The 21,224-nt window shown below is 42.9% G+C and overlaps 3 protein-coding genes and 2 non-coding genes across 5 annotated transcripts; 2 read left to right on the plus strand and 3 right to left on the minus strand.

Moving 5' to 3' along the window:
- Positions 1-72, minus strand: TRNAQ-CUG (transfer RNA glutamine (anticodon CUG)). The gene has a single exon. It is a non-coding gene; the product is annotated as a tRNA-Gln (tRNA).
- A 4,442-nt stretch (positions 73-4,514) lies between these two features.
- Positions 4,515-4,586, minus strand: TRNAQ-UUG (transfer RNA glutamine (anticodon UUG)). The gene has a single exon. It is a non-coding gene; the product is annotated as a tRNA-Gln (tRNA).
- A 9,600-nt stretch (positions 4,587-14,186) lies between these two features.
- LOC100986973 (histone H2B type 1-F/J/L) lies at positions 14,187-16,725 on the minus strand. The gene has a single exon (XM_003829686.5). The coding sequence runs from the start codon at positions 16,533-16,535 to the stop codon at positions 16,155-16,157; it is 381 nt and encodes a 126-aa protein (XP_003829734.1). The 5' UTR covers positions 16,536-16,725; the 3' UTR covers positions 14,187-16,154.
- A 113-nt stretch (positions 16,726-16,838) lies between these two features.
- Positions 16,839-19,926, plus strand: LOC103783475 (histone H2A type 1). The gene has a single exon (XM_008955026.6). It carries the CDS (start codon positions 16,839-16,841, stop codon positions 17,229-17,231), a length of 393 nt encoding a protein of 130 aa, XP_008953274.1. The 3' UTR covers positions 17,232-19,926.
- LOC100985978 (histone H3.1) lies at positions 18,704-19,926 on the plus strand. The gene has a single exon (XM_057302452.2). The coding sequence runs from the start codon at positions 18,704-18,706 to the stop codon at positions 19,112-19,114; it is 411 nt and encodes a 136-aa protein (XP_057158435.1). The 3' UTR covers positions 19,115-19,926.
- Positions 19,927-21,224: the final 1,298 nt, after the last annotated feature.

The raw sequence follows: 21,224 nt of genomic DNA on the forward strand, positions 1-21,224 counted from the left end.
AGGTCCCACCGAGATTTGAACTCGAATCGCTGGATTCAGAGTCCAGAGCGCTCACCATTACACCATGGGGCCAATTTGCTAGCGGTTTTCCCTGAATTCTTTCATGACCTAGTTCTTCCTTTCTAAAGTCTGATGTGGTTTTCCAATGTCAGCACACCCCACCCTTCGCACCCCAGACCTTTCCTTCCAGGGTGTTCAGAAACTTGGTGCCCCCTCGGGCCTCTGTTTCTTCACTGGAAAAAAAGTGAAGTCGTCGAACAAAACCGAGCCCTTATCGTGTGCCAGGTTTTGTGACTAGTGTTCTGTATTGTTACCTCATCGAACGCTCACAGTAACCTGGTGAGATGCGAACTATTGTCTTTATTTTACAGGTGAGGAGCCTGTGAGAGACCTGAGATCTTTCATTCTGCTTTGTGATCAGATCCTATTGCTTTCACAAAAAAAACGTCGTTTATTAGGGGTGGTGTATGGCGCGTTTGAGGACGTGCGTGGAAAGATTTTCCCAAGTTGCAGAGGAGACGTTGGTGTTTACGGAAAACTGAAATAAGTGAACTTGCAAGATAAGACTGGAGGAAAATCCCAGCATTCCTGGGAGCTCAACTGAGGGGGCGAAGGGAAGGGGGAAAGGAAAGCCCCTTGGGAGTTTCCCGGGATAGCGCGCGGCCCCGCGGGCTTCCTACTGCCGGCTCACCAACGGGAAATATGCGCAGGGGAGACTCCCAAACGGACACAAAAAAGATTCCTCATCCCTGCTTCTCATACCCCCTTTTTCGCACATACACAGGAGCCCATACTGTGAAAATCCACCCCCTACACCACAGCTGATTGCTGTGATGGGTCTCTGGGGATGTTCTCAGTCGGCCCTACCCTAGCATCTTTATAAACGCCTCCTGGTGGCTTTTAGCTGAGTAGGAGCGCCACGATATTCAGTACACATTTAGAAGCGAGCGCTTCAGCAATTTCCTTAGTGGTAGAGAGGAATGCAGCTCTGCTCCAAGTAGCTTAACCTAGATTCGACGCCTGTTCATGGACAGCGTGCTTAGTGCAAATTGAAAGTAACAGTTTGCAGGTTGGGGTCGGTTTCCGGGATTTCAGATTTTTAAACGGACACACGGACACTCTGGAAGTGGTCTTCGAGGACCGCACGCGCCCTCTTGTGGATGACAACAGTTCCCAACGCCAAACAAACAAGAAAACCACAACCCAGTAACTCTCCCTGCAAATACAGGCTTCTTTTTATCAGGATTCCTGCTGGATTTCTTTGCAACGGAATTTTTGCAACTGGCTGTCATTAGGCAAAATCTTTAAATTCAGTGTTTTCTGGAAAGCTGGGTTGGGAGTGTTCCTCAATCTTAGACTAGGTCTATGAGAAACAAATTCACCGTCCAAACCCAAAGAATGGACTCAGAGACCCGGAGAACAGCAAAAGTGAGAGTTTAACGACGATCTTGCACGATCGGTTGTCTGATGAACAGGCACACCCAGCACACTTTGAACAACCGATTTATCCCGTGGTGCGCAGGTCCCTCCCCGGGTTCCTCACAGGCTGAGTACTATGGGGTCACAACCTTCCCGGATGTCGCCTATTGATTGTTGGTTAGAGGCTTTAGGTGTTTCTTTAGGGTTGTCTTGCTGCATTTTGTTGCAGCCCACAATGCATTGCAATCCTAGTTAGCTCGGGGGCTCTTCAAGTATTTGACTTATGACCTAAGTAGCTGGGCAGGCTGATAAGAACAGACAAAACGAGCAATGTTGCAGGCTAGTAAACTTTCAAAATCTTAGACTGAACTTTGGTTCGGGTGAGGGCGACTAAGAGGCGGGGAAAGAGAGGCGAGCCGATAAGCAGGCATCGCTATGCAAGCAGGGGCCTAGTGTATCCTGTTTCTTCTGTAATTTGCTTACCTAAGACGATTTAAGGCACTTTGTCTTGGAAATGGACCACTGTATACATGATTTCCTTTAGGTCGAGGATGGTCAAGGACAGTCCTGTTTGCACAGAGGTGGCAGGAAACTCTCAGGAGAGAGGATAAAAATCCTCCAAGGGAGATTCCAAATTTTCAAGCCGTGGTGGAGACAAGAAAAGTTCCTTAAAAAAAAAAAAAAAAGTCCTTACAAAGAGGATGATTTCAAACCTGAGTAGAGAAAGCCCCATAGATTTCTTGTCCCTGGACATAACCAGCCAGACATGAATATACTAGTTCAATCACATTTTCCAATGCCAAAGAGGAAAATAGTTTCTTTTTTTTTTTTTTTTTTTTTGAGACAATCTCCCTCTGTCACCCAGGCTGGAGTGCAGTGGCACGATCTCGGCTCACTGCACTGCAACCTCCGTCTCCTGGATTCAAGCGATTCTTGTGCCCCAGCCTCCCAAGTAGCTGGAATTACAGCTACCACACCCAGCTAATTTTTGTATTTTTAGTAGAGACAGGGTTTCATCATGTTGGCCAGGCTGGTCTCGAACTCCTGACCTCAAGTGATCCACTGGCCTTGGCCTCCCAAAATGTTGGGATTACAGGTGTGAGCCACTGCACCCCGCCCTAATGTTCTTGACCATGTGGGGTACCTGATAGGTTAAAAAAAAAAGAAGTGCACCACGTGTAGAACGGTGCCTGTGTCTTGAGCAGCGACTTCTGGGTTAGCATAAAGAATACATCTGTGCTTTTCCTGGGCTATCTCCTATAGCCTTCTCAGACTCTCACTCTCAGGCCAACTGTGATGAGAGCAGCAAGTTGAAACTCTATTGACCATGGTGAGAGTAAGTGCTGGGTTCAGAGGTTACCGTCTCCTCCCTGTATTCTCAGAAAGGACACAGGATTTATTAGCTTAAATCTTTGCTTATAGGTAGCAATTAAAAATCTTCAATTTAATCCAGAATGTTTAGTTACTACCTTCCAGAGGCTAGGCTGGTGTCAGGCCCTGGGCTCCCTACAACCGATAAGTACCCAAACTAGGCATATATGGACTTCTGGACCACTAGCCAAGAAGGTAGTGAAAGGAACCTTTCTTCCAAGGTGAATTCTCTTCCAAAAATGTGAAAATATAGTGATCTAATCACATACCTCCCATCCCTATTTTAGCTATTAACTGAAAGCCCTCATTAAGATACTGTCATAATTGAAATTCATCCCCAGGGAGACTTCTGCTCCAGTCTTGGGTGAAGACTTGTTCATAGAGTGAATGTAGACTTGGGATCAGTGAAGGAAAAAGAGTGAAAAGAAACTTGTGAAGAAGCAGAGCAGAAAGATGTGCAACCAAATGGAGACAGGCTACCCTGGATTCCAGGATAATCAAATCACATTAGATAAAAGTTTATGCACTCAGCAAGTATTTTTGAACGAACATGAGCCAGGCAAAATGAAACTGAAAAATGAAAGGTGAGAAAGACCACAGTACTGGTCTCTCCCCTAGGAGAACTTGCTGTCTAGAGTAAGAGGGAGAGCTTATTAAATGAGAATTAAATTATGAGGTGGTGTGAGAAGGAGATTGAGGGTGTTGAGGAGACATAGATGGGGCATCTAAGCTCCTATAAAGGGACCCCAGTGAAGGCCTCAGTAAGAAGGTCTGGAAGGTCTAAGTTAATATTTGAAGAATGAGTAAAAGAACTAGCTCTCATAACGTGAGGGTAGAGGGGAGAACAAAAATGTTTTGCAAGTAGAAAATGAGAAGAGAGGGAAAAAATAAAGAATAGAAATAATTTTACCATGGCCGGTGACTAAAAGCTAATTTTGGGCTCTGTGTGTGGCAGGAATGGTGATGGATGAGGCTGGAGTTGTGTGCAAGTTAGGGTAGCAATCACTAAAATGCAAAAAATCTATCTCAAGCAAAAGGGAAAGGACTTGTGTGAGAGTCTCTAAGACGACAGCAAGGCCTGCGTGCTGATGAGCTGCTGCCAGCAGTTTGACAGTACCATGCCTATCAACTTAATCAAAGTGCAGAGGCTTTACCAAAAATAAGTCTAAGAAAGAACTTGAGAAATTTGCAACCAGGATAGGATGAGGTGGCCTGACCATTTGCTAATCCAGTACACTTTTCATGTGTGGGCTTGAATCCCATCCTCACTGAAAGTGTTCCATGGAGAGTGAAGCCTGGAGGGACAACAGTACCACTACAAGTTTGTTAACCTCAAATCAGATATTTATCACTTCTCATGTTAGATACTTTTTTTTCCCAGTGATAGAGTAATGTGGTCATTCTTTTAAAAACAGGCATTTCTCTATTATGCACACATACATGCCTTTCTAGGAATCAAGACATGGGGAGACATTTCAGACAGGCGCCTCTGTCCCATCTGTGTCTGGGAACAGGTTACAGAATTAGGGAGTTGTTCCTGGTAGTGTTGATTGTGCACATGGGCTTGCTTCCACAGGTGGTCTCACACTTCTGAGGACTGACATAGATACTACTGCTAAGAAGATACTATGATGTATGGTGGACTGGATTACGAGGAATCACTCTAGTTTTAAGAGACAAGATAACTGGCAGAAGTGGGGAAAAAAAAAAAAAAAGAGCCAAGAAGGTCCCACCGAGATTTGAACTCGGATCGCTGGATTCAAAGTCCAGAGTGCTAACCATTACACCATGGGGCCACCTGTAAGCCTGCTTACTAAATTTTTCTTCTGACAAATATTTATCCCTGAGACACTAGCTCTTAACTGCTAAATATGAAACAATGGGTTTTTAAACAAAACTGTACTGCCCTCTACAGGAGTATTTTGGAAATGCCTGGGTGTTTTGCTTGTTTCAATGACTGGGGCACAACTGGCTTTCACAGGTCAGAACCAGAGATACCGAGAATCTTGCAATGCTCAGGACAATACTGCATAAAGAATTAACCATAGGAGTGCACAATTTTTGCAAAACGACCTTGGATCTTTCATCTAGGTTTTCTGGGGCCTTTTCTAATAGTAAAATCCGTGCTCCCATCCTTGTTTGTACTCTCCCACTGAATCATCCTCTCACATACAATTACAATGCTGTGTAGGACCTTGTTAGGATTTTGTTTTATTCTGAAATGGGAAGTCACAGTTTCTGGTTGGATGTCCTGAGAGACTCACCTTCAGAATCTTGAGCTACTCTATGACAAGTCTGACCACTCTGAAGCCACCATACTGTTAAGTAGCTCAGGCCACACATGTAGATGCTCTGGCTGGTAGTCCCATGCCACAGCCAGCATCATTTACCAGCTATGCGAGTGAAGAGGCTTCCAAATGATCCCAGCCTTCAGCGGTTATCCCAAGAATCACCCTAAGCTGGTGAGTTTACACCTGATGCTCCAGACATCTTGGAGCAGAGGTAGCAATCCCTGCTGTGCTCTGTCCTATTTCCTGACCACAGAATCCATGAATATAATAATATGCTTGTTTTATGCCATCAAGTTTGGAGCTAGTTTGTTATGCAGTAATAATAACCAGAAAAACTCCAGAAACAGGAATTGTATCTATCTACAGTGAAAAGAAAATAAATATCAGGACCCCAAATCACTAAGATAAAGGGAAAAGTCAAGCTGGGAACTGTGACAAGCAAAGCTGCCTCCCATTTTACTCCTAAATAAGATAGTTACAAAGTTTTATTTTATTTTATTTTATTTTATTTTATTTTATTTAAAGCTACATACCTCAGGCCGGGCGTGGTGGCTCACGCCTGTAATCCCAGCTCTCAGGGAGGCAAGAGGCAGGAGGATAGCTTGAGCCCAGGAGTTCGAGACCTGCTGGGCAATATAACCAGACCCCGTTCTCCAGAAAAAGGAAAAAAAAAAAAAAAGACAAAAAAAAAAAAAAGCGTAAAGCTACATACCTCCCTCACAATTTGCCCACAAGGAAATTCTTTGTGGACCTCAAGATCTTTACCCTAAAACAGTTCTGTTGAATTTCACCCTGGCAATGTAAGTTGATAGCTTATCTTCACAGAGGCAGGACAGAAAGTCATCCCTCTGTTCACCTGAGACAAATGCATATCTGATTGCTTCTTCTGCCCTATTGTTTATGTAAAAATGCAGATTCACTAAGTGGACTAAGGAATAAGTAATTATTTCTCTATCCGTCCTCACATGTAAATTGTGTATTAAGGGAAAGGCTAATCAGAGACTCGAAAGAATGCAACCTTTTGTCTCTTATCTACCTATGACCTGGAACCTTCCCCCTACCCCACATTTTGAGTTGTCCCTTTCCAGACTGAACCAATGTACATCTTAACATATTGATTGGAGTCTCATGTCTCCCTATATAAAACCAAGCTGTGCCCCTACCACCTCGGGCACATGTCATCAGGAGCCCCTGAGCTGTGTCGTGGACACATCCTTAACCTTGGCAAAATAAACTTTCTAAATTGATTGAGACCTGTTTCAGATACTTTAGGTTCACACTACTCTCTCAGTGTTGCCCAAAAAGCCTGTCTCAAAATTTTTGCCACCATAAATAATGCCTTAGTGAATATCAGTGTTCATGTTTCCTTTGTTATGTATCTTCAAAAATGGTGTTTACAAAATTGTTGGCCTGGGAGTCTGAAAGAGTGGGATAAAATGCGGAAAAGTAAAAAACTTTAAGTAGATGATTAAAGAAAATTCCCCCAAAGATACCCTCTATGTGCTATGTACTGTTATTATAGGAAGCAATAATAAGACATTTGTTGGGTATCATTCACTCAGTATTGCATTTCATGCACTGGTCTTGGTGATGGGGTACAGCTGAGACCAATACTCCTTTATTAGAATTTATCCCTTTATGCATCATTGTACAAGAATATCATTTGCTTTCCTAGATCTAGATCTTAGCAGGGGCAGAGCCATTTTCTCTTTTTTATTTTGTGGTGCATTTTTTCAGCAGCTATTTAGAAAATGTGCAGGTTTTTGAGGCTCTATGCAGGAATCATTTTGGGCTAAGAGCCAAGAAGGTGAACGATGAAGCTCAAAACTTCTTACCCACCCCATGGCTGTCTTTGCTCCAACCACTATGGCCTAACCTGCTGTTCCCAGAACATGCTAAGCAGAGGCCTGCCTCTGGTACTTTGCACTCGTAGTTCCTTCTGCCCCAAACAGCTTCCCCCAGGTAGCAATATACTCTCTCACCAGTTTATGCCAATGACAGTTCAATGAGACCTCATTTGTATGCCCTCCTTAAAAATGCAATCTCCAGTTCCCTATCCCCTTTCCTGCTGTATTTTTATCTAAACCACTTATCAAGGTGATGACATGTTATGGAATTTAATCCCACCTCAAAGTACCATAAGAACAGGAATTTTAGCAGGCTATTTTCAGCGTGTATTCTCAATGCTAATATATTGTCTCTCATATATTAAGTGCTCAATAAATGTTTTTTTGGTTAAGTAAGTTAATTTCCTTTAAGCTGGCTGATGGGGTCATATAGAGGTAAAATTACTGGCTCTGAGTGATTTTCCTCACTTATAAATATAATTTGCAGTAATTTCTATATTATTCTTTTCCTCTTAATGCATGGTGATAATTATTTCCCTGTTACATATGTCTTTTTTGTTTGTTTGTTTGTTTGTTTGTTTGTGACAGAGCCTCTCTCTGTTTCCCAGGCTGGAGTTCAGTGGCGCAGTCTTGGCTCACTGCAACCTCTGCCTCCCGGGTTCAAGTGATTCTCCTGCCTTAGCCTTCCGAGTAGCTGGGATTACAGGCATGTGCCACCATGCCCGGCTAATTTTTGTAATTTTAGTAGAGACGAGGTTTCACCATGTTGGCCAGGCTGGTCCTGAACTCCTGACCTCAAGTGATCTGCCCACCTCGGCCTCCCAAAGTACTGGGATTACGGGCATGAGCCACCATGCCTGGCCTACATATATCTTATTCATTGTCTTATTCAATCATACAACTTCCTGATAAAACGAGGCTGATTTTCACCCCTATTTTGCTGTTAAGGAAACTGGTATAATGAGTGTCACTGACTTGTTTGTGATCACACAGTGGACAAAATGGCATTTGTTTCTTTGTGGTGATCTCACAAAGGTCAAGATGACCTTAGATCCTCAGTTTTGGCTGTTTTTTTTTTTTTTTTTTTTTTTTTTTTTTAAACCAAGGAACCAGGTTCTAGCTCCTATGTTTGTTCATTGCATGGAAAGGAACAGGAAGATCTGGGGGCCACTGAATGGAAGGTTAGATCCATTTTCTTGGTTAAGCTTGTAGGTTTTCTCGTCTCTTTTCCTTCCTGCAGCACAATTCTTATGAATGGCAATATCTTCTTTTAAAATTCTCAGTCTGTAGTCTTCTTGTCCATACAGAAAATAGATTTCAGGTCAACACATTTGATAGTCTGGACTGTGCTAACTGCTCCAATATTTGAGTACATCTTTTGGGGATGTGGGAATTTAGCGTTGTAGGCCTCAAGTGGGGTTCATTCCCAGAATTTGGAGAGACTATAGAAATATAACCTGGTTGGCCAGGCACGGTGACTCATGCCTGTAACCCCATCAATGTGGGAGGCCGAGGCAGGTGGATCACCTGAGGTCAGGAGTTCGAGACCAGCCTGGCCAACATGGAGAAACCCTGTCTCTACTAAAAACTTTTAAAAAATTAGGCGGGCGTGGTGGTACGTGCCTGTAATCCCAGCTACTTGGGAGGCTGAAGTAGGAGAATCCCTTGAACCCGGGAGGTGGAGGTTGCAGTGAGCTGAGATCACACCATTGCACTCCAGGGCAACAGAGTGAGACTCCATCTCAAAAAAAAAAAAAAAAAAGAAAAAGAAATATAACCTGGCCATAATATAAGCATAAATAAAATAGATGACATTCTTTCAAAGCTTTTCTTAGCCTCTTATGTTTCTCAGATATTAAATAATCGGGCCAGGCGCAGTGGCTCACGCCTGTAATCCTAGCACTTTGGGAGGCCAAGGCGGGCAGATTAACTGAGGTCAGGAGTTCAAGACCAGCCTGGCCAACATGGTGAAACTCCATCTCTACTAAAAACACAAAAAATTAGCCGGGTGCAGTGGCACGCGCCTGTAATCCCAGCTACTCGGGAGGCTGAGGCAGGAGAATCGCTTGAACCTGGGAGGTGGAGGTTGCGGTGAGCAGAGATCGTGCCACTGCACTCCAGCCTGGGCGACAGAACGAGACTTCATCTCAAATAAAAATTTAAAAAAAATAGTCAAATGCAAAATAAAGTAACATTCCAGCAATTTAATGACAGATATTGAAGCCACATTTGCAAAATTATGACTGAGACAGTGAAAGAGATGGAATTTAACCAACTCCATCTTGCTTCTAACCTCCAAGCCATCCTTGTTCATTCCTGGGTGTAGGCTGAACTAATTTAGGGAGAAACTTAGTTTGTAGTTTATAGTTTAAACAAAGATGTTAACAGCCCTTTCCCAAAGCAGACCTCCTTCTTGCCTTGGGACTGGATTGCCTTTGTAGGACTAACATTAGCCACAAGATTAAAAATTATGGCAGCTGGAGGCTACAAGATTCTAACCCTCCCTAACTGCTCCTAAGATCGGTGCTTGAGATATTTTGCAGATGCTGCACTCAAGATGGGTCAGATAGCACCACCCAGATCTATTAACTGGCTCATCTGATCCTGTAGCCCCCACCCAGGAACTGACTCAGCACAAGAAGAGAGCTTCAACTCCCTATGATTTAATCTCTGACCATTCAGCACTCCTGGCTCACTGGCTTCCCCCCATCCACCAAGTTATCCTTAAAAACTCTGCTCCCCAAATGCCCAGGGAAACTGATTTGAGTAATAAAACTCCAGTCTCCTGCACAGCCAGCTCTGTGTGAATTACTCTTTCTCTATTGCAATTCCCCTGTCTTGATGAATCAGCTCTGTCTAGGCAGCGGGCAAGGTTAACCCCTTGGGTGGTTACAATATGTACATGGGAAAGTGGTTGGCCTGCTTGGAATTGGAACAAAGGCAAACTAAGCATGATGATTATCAATGAGTTGCAGCCCAAAACCAACCAAGGAAGGACTATTAGTTCATGCTAGATTGCCTGTGTGGCTGTTTAAGACAGGATTCCACCAACAGTAAGAGAGACAAGTTTTAATCCCATTCAAAATTATGAAACTATTCCTTAGTAACCAGGCTGTTTCATTTACTTTGATTTGTTACTTACTAAAGCAATTTCTGATTAACAATTTGTGGTCAGTTCTAAGTCCAGGCACATCTTCCACTATAATTAACACAATGATTCTAGCTTTACTATTTTCTTATAAGTTTTGTTATTGTGAATATATCCCTCAGATGCAAGTATCCCAATAAAATCTCTGCTTGAAAAGGCCAGGTGCAATGGCTCATGCCTGTAATCCCATCACTTTGAGAAGCCGAGGCAGGCGGATCACCTGAGCTCAGGAGTTTGAGATCAGCCTGGCCAACATGGTGAAACCCCGTCTCTACTAAAAATACAAAAATTAGCTGGGTGCGATGGTGTGCACCTGTAGTCCCAGCTACTTGGGAGGCTGAGGCATGAGAATCGCTTGAACGTGGGAGGCAGAGGTTGCAGTGAGCAGAGATTGCACCACTGCACTCCAGCCTGGGTGACAGCGAGACTTCGTCTCAAATAAATGAATGAATGAATGAATGAATAAATAAATAAATAAATAAATAAATAAAATTCCCACCTGAAGCATTCCATCAGTACATCCAGGTTATAACAACCGACACTCATGGAAACATTGCAGAGGAAGGCAAGCTAGGGGAGAATGTCAGGTTTGCAGGACCTTCTTTGGTATGGTACAAATGTGTCCCCCAAAATTAATGTGTTGGAAACTTAAGCCCCAGTGCAACAAGGTTGGGAGGTAGAGTCTTTTGGAAAATGTTTAAGTCATGAGGGCTCTGCTTTCAGGAATGAATTAATGCTGTTATAAAAGGGCTTGACAGAGGAAGGGAGTTCATCCCTTTTTGTCCTTCTGCCATGGGAAGACATAGTGTTACTCCCCACAACCTTCCCCCAAAGACACAGGACTCAAGGTGCCAATTTGGAAGCAGAGACCTGGCCTTCAGCAGCCATGGAATCTTCTGGGACCTGAATCTTGTACTCCCAGCCTCCAGAACTGTGAGAAAAATTAATTCCTTTATAAATTACTCACTCAGATATTCCGTTATAGCAGCACAAATGAACTGACGTTGCTTAAGGTTTTCTAGCCTTAAATGCTATGATTATTCAATTATAGCTCATATCTTGTAAATATGTTCTGAGACAGGCTGAAGAGTAAGTTCCTATAAGGGAACATGAGGTTGTAATGAAAAAAATCAATTTAGAAAAAAGCTTTTATGAAAGAAGTTGAGGACTGTACCTACGTTAAGCATGAAAATAACAAAAACAAAAAAAACCCTTATTCCTGACAATAAGCCAAAATGTTCATTTGAGAGAAGGATCACCTAGAGGGTAGACAATAAAGCCCTGTTGAAGGATACGTATGCTCTCTTATTCTCCTGTTATGAAATAAAATCCTCTTCCAGTCTTTTTATATTTCTTCATGTCAAATATCCATTCAGGCCTACTCCTTCTTATAATTTAATACCTACTAATAAAATTTTAGAACATGGCCTTGCAAATAATTTTTTTTTTTTTTTTTTGAGACAGGATCTCACTCTGTCGCCCAGGCTAGAGTACAGTGGCTCGATCTCGGCTCACTGCAACCTCCACCTCCCGGATTCAAGCGATTCTCCTGCCTCAGCCTCCCGAGTAGCTGGGATTATAGGCGCGAGCCACCATGACTGCCTAATTTAAAAAAAACTTTTAGTAGAGACGGGGTTTTACCATGTTGTGTTGAGCAGGGTGGTCTCGAACTCCTAGCCTCAAGTGATCCTCCTGCCTCGGCCGCCCAAAGTGCTGGGAATACAGGCATGAGCCACCGCGCCTGGCTATACATTTTTTTTTTTTTTTTTTTTTGAAACGGACTTTCGCTCTTGTTGCCCAGGCTGGAGTGCAATGGCGCCATCTCGGCTCACCGCAACCTCCACCTCCCTGGTTCAAGCGATTTTCCTGACTTAGCCTCCCGAGTAGCTGGGATTACAGGCATGTGCCCCCACGCCCAGCTAATTTTGTATTTTAAGTAGAGACGGGGTTTCCCCATGTTGGTCAGGCTGGTCTCAGACTCCCAACCTCAGGTGATCTGCCCACCTCGGCCTCCCAAAGTGCTGGGATTACAGGCAGGAGCCACCGCGCTTGGCCCTATAAAATCCTAATTAACAAAATCATTCACACACACACACACACACACACACACACACACACACACAGATGTAAGGGCATGGTCTCTCTTCCTTGAAGCTACGGAATTACAATTCTCCTTCACAAAGACAGTCAAAGGATGTGATCTGATGTGTTAGATTTTCTCTCTCCTGTTCAATATGGAGTTTTGCATCTTAGTTTCTTTGGGCCGCTATAAGAAAATACACTAAACTAGGTGACTAACAAATAACAGGATTTTACTTCTTACAGTTCTAAAGGCTAGGAAGTCTAAGATCAAGGAGACACCATATTCTATGTCTAATGAGGCTCACTCTCTGCTTCATAGATAGCATCTTCTTGCTGCAACTTCATATGGTATAGGGGTTGAACAAGCTCCCTCTTTTATAGGGGTACTAATCCCATTCATGAGGACGCCATCCTTATGACCTATTCACCTCCCAAAGGCCCCACCTCTTAATACCACCACATTGGGGATTATGCTTCAACACAAGTATTTGTTTTTTGTTTTTGTTTTCAACATAAATATTTGGAGGGTAACCATTCAGATCATAGTAGTACCAGTATCCAAAACTGCCACCAAATAGTTTGTTGTAAGTTAAGATAATTGCAGAGCATCACTTAACTTGAAAAGCATTTTCTAAAATGTCCAAATATTAGACACAGTTGAATATCCCATAGATATATATCTATTCAGTGTGCAATTTTGATTCATTGGCTTATTTAGTTATATATTGTGACGGTAACAATGCTCTATTTGGGCCGGGCGCCGTGGCTCACGCCTGTAATCCCAGCACTTTGGGAGGCTGAGGCGGGCAGATCATCTGAGGCCAGGAGTTCAAGACCAGCCTGGCCAACATGACGAAACCCTGTCTCTACTAAAAGTACAAAAATTAGCCGGGCGTGGTGGGGCGTGCCTGTAATCACAGCTACTCAGGAGGCTGAGGCAGGAGAATTGCTTGAACCCCGCGGAGCTTGCAATGAACCCAGATCACGCTATTGCACTCCAGCCTGGGCAACAAGAGTGAGACTCCGTCTCAAAAAAACAAAACAAAAAACAATGCTCTATTTGACATGTCTCTTTTTAACTGGTGACAAATACTTGTAAGAGTCTAAAAGAGACTAAGAGTACTTTCTTTTGCTTTTTCTCCCACATGGTCTGACCAACAAAGAAAACTCTATGACTGCTAGATTAACAAATAACTTCAGAGTCTGCTCATTTAAATAAATGTTATTTAAGTAACATTTAAATAAATAGTGTTAAATTGGCATCTGGAATTATGTGTAAAATATTTCAGAATCTCACTTAGTAAGTCCTTCTCAGATTATATCTAGTTGTTTTATCCTGAAGTCCTCATTTTGAGAAGCCTGCCGTGATACAGAAGGAGGCCACTGGTGTAGCATAGTCACAGACTACTTGCTCAGCCCCGTGGGTGCTCCCTTCTGCCTACCCCTGACTTTAGCCACACCACAATATTTCTGCTTTTTTGAAGGTGACACCCATTTTCTTATTGCCCAGAATGCTATTTGGCACTCTTCCCACTCCCACCCATAATATTATTTATTCTGTGCTCCTTAGGCTTTTTATTCATATCTCTACTGCAGCATTTATCATCTTATAATGTGTGTTTTACTGATAATCAAGTGAAGTGATTCTTTACGCTATTTTTTTTTTATGGATGGACAATACACACATAGGATTCAAAATTCAAAGACCATAAGAAGTTACAATGAAAAGATCCTCCATCCATCCCTGTCTGTAGGACATCCAACTTTCTCTTTCCTCAGAGGCCACCACTGATAGCAATTTATCCAGTATCCTTCCAAAAATATTTTACATTTATACACACACACAAACACACACACAAAATTCTACTGCACATTATCCTGTATCTTGCTTTTTTTGCATTTGACAGCAAATTTTGGAGATCATCCCATTATTAGCACCTGGAGAAGCCGTATAGTATACACTGGTTATAAATAGGGATTCTGAAACCAGATTCTGGTTTTGAATCATGTTTTCACTACTCATTACCTGTTACAAACCTAAGTAACAAACATAGAGGCTCTCTAAAGAAAAATACATTTATTTGGGAATAAAGCATTGTAATGGGAATCCATATGCTATAAAGTACATGTGTATACAAGGAGGTAAAGGAAGACAAAGGTTTTTAAAAAAAAAAATAAGGAGGGTTACAATAACAAGTGCGATGCCAGTCCAAGGTTGGGAAGGCAGTTGTTGGACAAATGGTCTTGTAGAAGTATTTTTTTTGTGTGTAAGGTTTTGATGGCCTGTGTTTATGGTTGTGGCTCTTACCATCTTTTGTGATAGTTTTTGTTATTAGGCATACAAGCGTGAGAACCTTCTCTTTATGGCCTTTCTTGGCTCTGTGTCAGGATTTTCTTAACATTAGTGATTTCATTTTGATTGACAACTTTCCCACTGTACAATTTCACACTTTAGGCAATTTACTCGAGCTCTCTGAACCCCCATTTTATGATCTGTAAAACAGGTATAAAAATAGTAATTTATCACAAAGTTGTTATGAAAGCTAAATGATTTAACGTGTGTAGAGAGCTTTTTAGGACATTATCTGGCACATAATAAGCAGTAAATAATTATGAAAAAGAGCCTTCTTACTTTTTGCTAGATAGAATGATGTACTGTAATTTATTGCTAATCAGTCAAATTGCTTCAGTCTTATACTACAAACAGTGCTGCTGGAAAACCCTGCATATATTATTTTGCATATTTTCAAAAATAGTAAATTCCTAGGGGTGAAATTTCTGATGTAAAGATAGGTGCATTTTAAAATTTTGACAGGTATTACCAAATTTTCCTTTATGAAAGCACTACCAATTTGTGGGGCCACCAGCAATGATTGAGAATTAAGGTCTGGGAGGCTTATTCAGGATTTTCCATTCCTATAGCAGAATACTATGACTGGCCTATGGTGAATAGTAGATGCTTAATAAATGTTAGTAAATTGGATGGTAAATAGTATACGAAAAACAGTTGGGTTTGGGTGAAAACAAGAAAAACTTTTAAAAATCTACTCTGGCATCTTTTGCTAGCAGGCATTGACAATTAGGAGAAGGCAAGGTGTTAACTTTTACTGATCCCCCACTTTTTTTTTTCTGAGACAAGGCCTGGCTTTATCACCCAGGCTGGAGTGCAGTGGTGCGATCTCAGCTCACTGTAAACTCCGCCTAACAGGCTCAAGCCATCCTCCCACATCAGCCCCCTAAGTAGCTGGGACAACAGGGGCGCGCCACCACTCCTGGCTAATTTTTGTACTTTTTGCAGAGACGGGGTTTTGCTATGTTGCCCAGGCTGGTTGCGAACTCCTGGGCTCAAGGGATCCGCCCGCCTCCACCTCCCAAAGTGCTGGGATTACAGGCATGAGCCACCGCGCCCACCCCTCTAGTTTCCAATTTAGTCGGAAAGATTAAAAACGCCAGCCTTGTTTCCCTAGTGCTGTTTTTGGTTTTTACCTCGGGTCTTTTGTCGTGCCTTAAAATCATGTCTGGTTGCGCAAGTGAGGGAAAGGATTGGGTAAAGGGGGCGCCACCGCAAGTTGCTGTGCAACATCCAGACATCACCAGACCCACCACCTGGAGCCTGGCCCGGCGGTGTCAAACGCATTCTGGTCTCATCTTTTTAGAAACCCGTGGATGCTCAAGGAATTTCCGGATAACGTGATCCCGGATGCGCTTGACTGACTTACACGGAACGAGCAAAGCGCAAGGCAGTCCCTGCTAAGGACTTAGTTTATGCCCTCAAGCGCAAAGGTCGGACCCTCTATGGTGTTGGCAGTTATATGCACGTACCTCATGTACATTTCACCTTAAATGGCTTTCAAAGAGCTAGATTAATTTAGTGGATAGATCAAAATGATTTATGACCCCTCGCCCCCCAGTGATAGGAAGAGCGAACCAGCTCTTCTTTAGATAATAGTGAGTGGCTCTGAAAAGAGCCTTTGGGTTGGACAAGACCTTGAGAATTTACTTGGAGCTGGTGTACTTGGTGACGGCCTTGGTGCCCTCCGACACCGCGTGCTTGGCCAGCTCCCCCGGAAGCAGCAGGCGCACGGCGGTCTGGATCTCCCTGGAGGTGATGGTCGAGCGCTTGTTGTAGTGCGCCAGGCGGGAAGCCTCGCTTGCGATGCGCTCGAAGATGTCGTTGACGAAGGAGTTCATGATTCCCATGGCCTTAGAAGAGATGCCGGTGTCGGGGTGGACCTGCTTCAGCACCTTGTACACGTACACGGAGTAGCTCTCCTTGCGGCTGCGCTTGCGCTTCTTGCCATCCTTCTTCTGGGCCTTGGTCACCGCCTTCTTGGAGCCCTTCTTCGGGGCGGGAGCAGACTTGGCCGGCTCGGGCATAATGAAACAATACTGGCAAAACCAAAACAAGAACTTGGTCTCCTCTCTTTATATAATAGTTTATGCGGCCGAGGTAGTGGGAAGGTCTCTGCTGATTGGTGATTATCCGTGGATGACGTCAGATGCCAGTTTTGCCCAATCAAAATAGGTATCCTGCATACTCGAGTCCTATTGGTCTAAATAAAAATAAAACGTTAGCCAATCGCACAGCTTCCTTTTCGCGCCCAGTAGAGGCTATAAAATGTACGTTTTTCTAATTTCACTTCAGTCTTTCTTGACCGTATAGATAATAGGCCTTTTGCCATGTCTGGGCGTGGTAAGCAGGGAGGCAAAGCTCGCGCCAAGGCCAAGACCCGCTCTTCTCGGGCCGGGCTTCAGTTTCCCGTAGGCCGAGTGCATCGCCTCCTCCGCAAAGGCAACTATGCGGAGCGGGTCGGGGCTGGAGCGCCGGTGTACCTGGCGGCGGTGCTGGAGTACCTGACCGCCGAGATCCTGGAGCTGGCTGGCAACGCGGCCCGCGACAACAAGAAGACTCGCATCATCCCGCGTCACCTCCAGCTGGCCATCCGCAACGATGAGGAGCTCAACAAGCTTCTGGGCAAAGTCACCATCGCACAGGGTGGCGTCCTGCCCAACATCCAGGCCGTGCTACTGCCCAAGAAGACCGAGAGCCACCACAAGGCGAAGGGCAAGTAGAAACCTGGATTAGTTTGCAGCAACTCAGTCCCAAAGGAACCAAAGGCTCTTTTCAGAGCCACCTACAATTTTGTGGAAGAACTGAGCACTATGTTTAATGTAATTTCTCGTCTTTACCTACTTCTAAACCACTCCAAAGGTTACGTAGATCAGTCTTCGGTGTCTTGGTTAGGTAGTGACAATCTCGTTAGCTTTTTAAAAAGCCTGGATAACGTTAAAAGTATTAAACCCTCCTTCATCTTAAGCTTAGTGGAAGAAAATTTAGTTTTTCCTAAGCTGGCATTATCCAAGTATGTTGAATTCTATATGGTTCACCGTCGGGTTTTACTTTTAGTCTGTTGAGAAGCAAACATGTCTGCTTTGGGGCCAGATGTTTTCTGGGTCTTGGTAAATGACAAACCGAGCATTCGACGTTCAATCCAAATCTAGATCAACGACTTGGATTCTTCATTTCTGAGAAATATCTCTCGAATCTGTATAATTAATTGCATTTGAACATTAATGATTGAGTTGAGAATAATTATTAGATTAATTAGAACAGTTACTTATGGTGCCAGGTAGTTCTCTTTGAAGCATTTTCTGAAAATTCATTGAAATTAAAATTTCCCGAGCTTTCTCACCCCCAGCCACACAAATTGATTTCTTAGTATAGAGATGACTTAATTTGTTTCAGCATGGTAAAATCCACTTTTTAAATATCTGACTTGATGTTTTTAATCTGAATCAGATCTGGATGTACGAATGTAATAGATTCTTAAAATGAATTACATTTCTAGAGTATTGGAAAAATAAGCTGCAATGGAATTACTTTAATCTAAAAGTGAAAAGTTCACATAAAGTTGTTTCTTTGACATTTTTTGGCCTTGAATTTCTCACATGCGAACCAGCTTTTCTTGGTTATAAAAATAGAAGTTTTTAAAATTTAAGTGGTCAAAAGATAGAAAATTGAGGGGACAGGTGTATAAGGCTGTCCTGTCCAGTATTGCAGCCACTAGCCAATTGTGGATAGTGATCATTGGAAATTCCATAGCATGAATTTTATATAAAATACACATTGCATTTGGAAAAGTCAGTGCCAAAAAGTGTAAAATACCTAACAATTTTAATTTCGATAACATTGAAATATGTTGGCTATATTGGATTAAGCAAAATATTAAAAATTAATTTTTCCTTGTTTTGTTACAATGTTCTCCTAGATAAATGTAAATTACTTATATTGCTCTCATTTATTTCCACTGGAAATCGCTAGTATAGTGAACAACTGTATAGCGAAAATAGAAAATAAAATATGGAGACCATGAACTGCTAAGTCTGTCAGAGGAATAGGTGAACAACAAAAATTTGAGTCCTTCGCCAATCCGGTTACTGTTGGGTAGGCCTTCGGCATACTTTTGTCCAATCAGCTTCAGACTCTCACTATAAATAAGCGGCTAGCTTTCTCTTTCTCCTGAAGTGAATCTAGCTCTGAAGGCATGGCGCGTACGAAGCAGACTGCTCGCAAGTCCACCGGCGGCAAGGCTCCGCGCAAGCAGCTGGCCACCAAGGCGGCTCGGAAGAGCGCTCCGGCCACCGGCGGTGTCAAGAAGCCCCATCGCTATCGGCCTGGTACAGTGGCTCTCCGCGAGATTCGCCGCTACCAGAAGTCCACCGAGCTGCTGATCAGAAAGCTGCCTTTTCAGCGTCTGGTGCGTGAGATCGCGCAGGACTTCAAGACCGACCTGCGCTTCCAGAGCTCCGCGGTGATGGCGCTGCAAGAGGCATGCGAGGCCTACCTGGTGGGGCTCTTTGAGGACACCAACCTGTGCGCCATCCATGCCAAGCGGGTGACTATCATGCCCAAGGACATCCAGCTCGCACGTCGTATCCGCGGCGAGAGGGCTTGAGTCTCAAGGACTCACCGATTACATACCCAAAGGCTCTTTTCAGAGCCACCCACATGCGCGCTGAAAAGATCTGTTTCTCTCAGGAATTCTTCCTGGTACTTGTTTTGCCTGTAGTAGATAGGGCCCATTTCCAGACGTTATACAATCTGTTTCGTAAGACAGCCTGTCCCTTTTTGAATGCTAATTTTGGGAGTCTTAACATCTAATAATGTCCGGCATTTTCCCGTAAGCATTCAGTGTAGCCAAAAGTTCCTTCGTGTATTGCCCTCCCATCTCCGCAGCCCGGTTTTGACCGGATGGTGCTTCTAATTTTCTACTAACCTGTACTGTGGTGTGTGTATATTTCTTGCCAACACGCCAGAAATAAAACTAAGGTTGTACTGAAGTTGGAAAAATTCAGGTTAATGTAGCTCATGCTGGCTAAAGTGAAACATTCTCCCCCCGCCCCCCGTTCCTAAGCAGTGTTAAGTTTTCTTTGAATTTTTTCAAGCCGGATTTTGGGCCTGCTTAAACCACTTAAATGTAGTTAATGACAGATGGTTTGAGGATTAAAAGTCGTCTGGAGAAAGCCCGCCAGAGAACATTCCCTTTGAAGCCCCATGTAAAAATACGTGTGGGAGAGAAAGTGTTTTCTCTGACTTCTGCTGACAGTGGCTAAAACTCTGAACTGTCAGGAGTATTCAAAATAAGACTGCCTTGTAGGTAAGCCTGTGGTAGTTTTTTTGAGCACAGGATAAAATACTTGAGTCTTTGCTTAAATGTTACCTTCTCATTGAGGCTTTGTATGACTAAATAAAATCTGTATAATCCCCACCTATTTTTTTCACCCTAGAATTTGTCACTATATGCTGTACCAGAGTTTGCTGATGTATTGCTTGTGTGTTCTAAAATACAGGCTCATGAGAGGAGGAACTTTTGTTTACTCGCATATCTCCAGTAACGTAGGAGCTTTTGATCAGTATTTGCTGGATAAATGAATGAATGCATGGGTATATAATAGTAAGGAGACATACCCACATGGAAAATCTCAAATGAAAGAAATACATCAGCTTGGTAGATATGCTCAAATCAGCTTCTTGTGGGCCAGGAAAGCCCTTACCTCATCCATTCTTGTATTCAGAATGCTAGATTTCTATAACTTTTCTTCTGTGAGCTCTCTAGCATTCTTATAAGTATTCAAGATTTTCCCTGGCAAATTGGCTTGTGTATGTGTGTTATCATCTCTGTCTCTCCTTAGCTTAACTTGTGAAGGATGTAAGTGGAAAGATCATAGTATTTTTACACTGAGTTTTAAAAAGCAGTTTTAATTCTCTATCTTGTTTCAGTTGGCTATTTATATATCTTCAGTTATTAGAATTGGTTACATTCTTAATACACTTTTTTGGAAATTTGATATCAAGATCACTACTGCAACATTCACAATCTGCTCATCCTCATCTTCTTGTGTGTGGGTTCATGATTTCATTATTTCCACATATATGGAATTTAGAAAGATAAATAATTTATGATTAATATTTTACAAATTAAAATAATGCTTTAATACTTTTAATTGGAATCAACACCGTAAGCAAAACAAAATAGTTTTTCCCCTCTCAGAAATTAGCTTTCTTCTGGAAAGGAAGATACACTATTTTGGAGGGAAGCAGTGCCTCTAGGACACTTAGGGGCCCAACTGCTAAACCGATGGATATTGTTGAGTGTGTAAATAGTGCATTCCTTCTTTCTGTGCTGGGAAACTAAGAGCTAGTAATAAATCAGGAAGGGCTCACACAGAGACTGCCTGGTATGTACTAATCAATACTCTTGCTGGCTGGGTAGGGCATCCTCTCCTGGAGATATGCAGCCAACATACTCCCAGTTAAATTTCCAGTTATAATTACATGAGGAATTATTTATTTAAGGGACAGTGAGTAGTTCTAGTTATGTGGAAATGAATACTCTATGTCTTTTCAAAACACTCCATGTACTGAATTACAATAGTCTGGTAACCATCCAACTCAGCTCATTTGTCAGGAGTTCATGACCAGCCTGACCAACATGGTAAAACCCCGTCTTTACTAAAAATACAAAAAATTTAGCCAGGTGTGGTGGCATGTGCCTGTAGTCCCAG

Source organism: Pan paniscus, chromosome 5 (assembly GCF_029289425.2).
Source record: "Pan paniscus chromosome 5, NHGRI_mPanPan1-v2.0_pri, whole genome shotgun sequence".
Lineage (NCBI taxonomy): Eukaryota > Metazoa > Chordata > Mammalia > Primates > Hominidae > Pan > Pan paniscus.

What these genes read in the sequence shown, in the direction of transcription:
- LOC100985978 (XM_057302452.2), top strand. Translation starts at nt 18,704, where the DNA reads ATGGCGCGTACGAAGCAGACTGCTCGCAAGTCCACCGGCGGCAAGGCT.
- LOC100986973 (XM_003829686.5), bottom strand. Translation starts at nt 16,535, where the DNA reads ATGCCCGAGCCGGCCAAGTCTGCTCCCGCCCCGAAGAAGGGCTCCAAG.
- LOC103783475 (XM_008955026.6), top strand. Translation starts at nt 16,839, where the DNA reads ATGTCTGGGCGTGGTAAGCAGGGAGGCAAAGCTCGCGCCAAGGCCAAG.